Source organism: Echinops telfairi, unplaced genomic scaffold, assembly GCF_000313985.2.
Source record: "Echinops telfairi isolate 266 unplaced genomic scaffold, ASM31398v2 ScPeMD7_23;HRSCAF=83, whole genome shotgun sequence".
Taxonomy (NCBI): domain Eukaryota; kingdom Metazoa; phylum Chordata; class Mammalia; order Afrosoricida; family Tenrecidae; genus Echinops; species Echinops telfairi.
The window spans coordinates 21,142,144-21,143,694 of record NW_022103920.1 but is presented as its reverse complement, the minus strand read 5'-3'; the positions used below and the strand labels follow the sequence as shown (position 1 = coordinate 21,143,694).

Genomic DNA, 1,551 nt, shown 5'->3' with positions numbered 1-1,551 from the left:
TAATGTATGTGACCACATAGGGCCTGATTTAAGCTCTTTTCTAGTGAGCCAGCAGAAAGATGCTGGAAAACACGAGTCTGACTCAACAAAAAGCAAGCAGGCCTAATACCACTGGGGTGAACATTCAAGTTCATTTTATTCCAAGGTATTAGCTCCTACTCCGGCAGCTCCCTTGTAGAAAAGGGTCCTGGGGTTAGAACACTATTGAAGGTGGTCTCATTCTCTTGGCTCATGGGTCAGGAAGGTAAACATTTTACGTTATTGCACAGTACCGACAAGTTACAGGCAGATAAACGCAGGATCTGGTCAACTTTTAACACACAGGTGTTTAAGGCAAATGACATTGGGAAGTAATCTCTCTCTCCTCCCCCACCCCCAAGCTGGAAATCAAATAGCTGAACACAGTGTTACATGTCTGAGTTGCTAGGAAAGCTTTCTTATTTAAAAACGGCTTCATAGACGCGTTTTCGCATCTGCCAGTTTTTGTGTTTTGTTTTGATCTCACCCCCCCCACCCCGCCCCCCTTGTGTACTAAACAGAGGCACTTTAAGAGCTAGTAATGCACTGTATTCAGGAGTGCATGACACTGGGTTTCGGCAATCTTGGTAGATGTGGCGAGGAATTAAAATGAAATCGGATTAAAAAGAAAACAAGCAAGTCACTTAATTAGAAGGTCTCGCCAAACTTGTAAAAAAACCCGATGGTCTCTGGTTGGAACATCGCCCTCACTCAGCAGGGTTCGTAACTGTCACCCCTCCTCTCCCAGAGGCGGTCGCTGTCACTTCCAAACGTTAAGGTGTAACGGTTGTCCTGTCTGGGTTTGTTTGTCTGAATTTTAAAACATGGACGCATTAAGTTCTTTGAGTTATGTCTTGAGGAATATGTCAAAGTATTGCATTATGCATAGGTTGCAAAGAGTCAGAAAACCTACAGTGCCGAGTTAAACAGGTTGGAAGAATTTAGCAAAGCGTATAAAAATGCAGTCTAAAAACAAAAACAAGATCCAAAACCGTTCCGTCCTAAGTGTGTAAAAATAAGTGGTATTCCCTCGTGGGAATCCAGGCCTGTCTTCCTCCCTCTCTTTCCTGGTGTTGGTCTCAGTTAGTTGGTAGGTATTGCACCCGCCACAACACGTTGGAAAGTAGGTCTTGGTAGAAGCTCAGGAATATCCAACCTGGCAGATACATCAGGGTGATAAGGCCCATGAAGTTGAGCGGGTAGTGCGAATAGTCCCAGGAGCAAGCCCCGCAGGCGCGGAGCGCCAGGCCCCAGGCCAACTCCCACGCGTAGATGAAGAGCACGTAGAGGGGCACGCGCTTCCAGGTGGCCCAGCCGCGGCTGTAGTGCAGGTGGAAGTAGAGCTTTTCCACCACGAAGCTGCAGCTGCCGTACATCAGGAAGGACCAGAGCGACGTGTGGCCACTGGCCGCCCCGGGCCCCTGGCCCAGCACGTTGAAGAAGAAGGTGAAGAAGATCTCATCCAGAAAGCCATGCATCCCGAAGAAGAGAAAGCGGGGTGCTCTCATAAAGATGGCAGCCTTGGATACACCT

General features: G+C 48.0%; 1 protein-coding gene across 1 annotated transcript in view; it reads right to left on the bottom strand.

Annotated features, from left to right (window-relative positions):
• Nucleotides 1–527: 527 nt before the first annotated feature.
• TMEM229A (transmembrane protein 229A) overlaps nt 528–1,551 on the bottom strand; it is an 8,485-nt gene continuing 7,461 nt past the window's right edge. Inside the window, exon 4 of the mRNA XM_045288931.1 lies at nt 528–1,549. Coding sequence (XP_045144866.1) covers nt 1,098–1,549 — 452 coding nt within the window. The 3' untranslated portion in view covers nt 528–1,097. The remainder of the gene's footprint in view (nt 1,550–1,551) is intronic.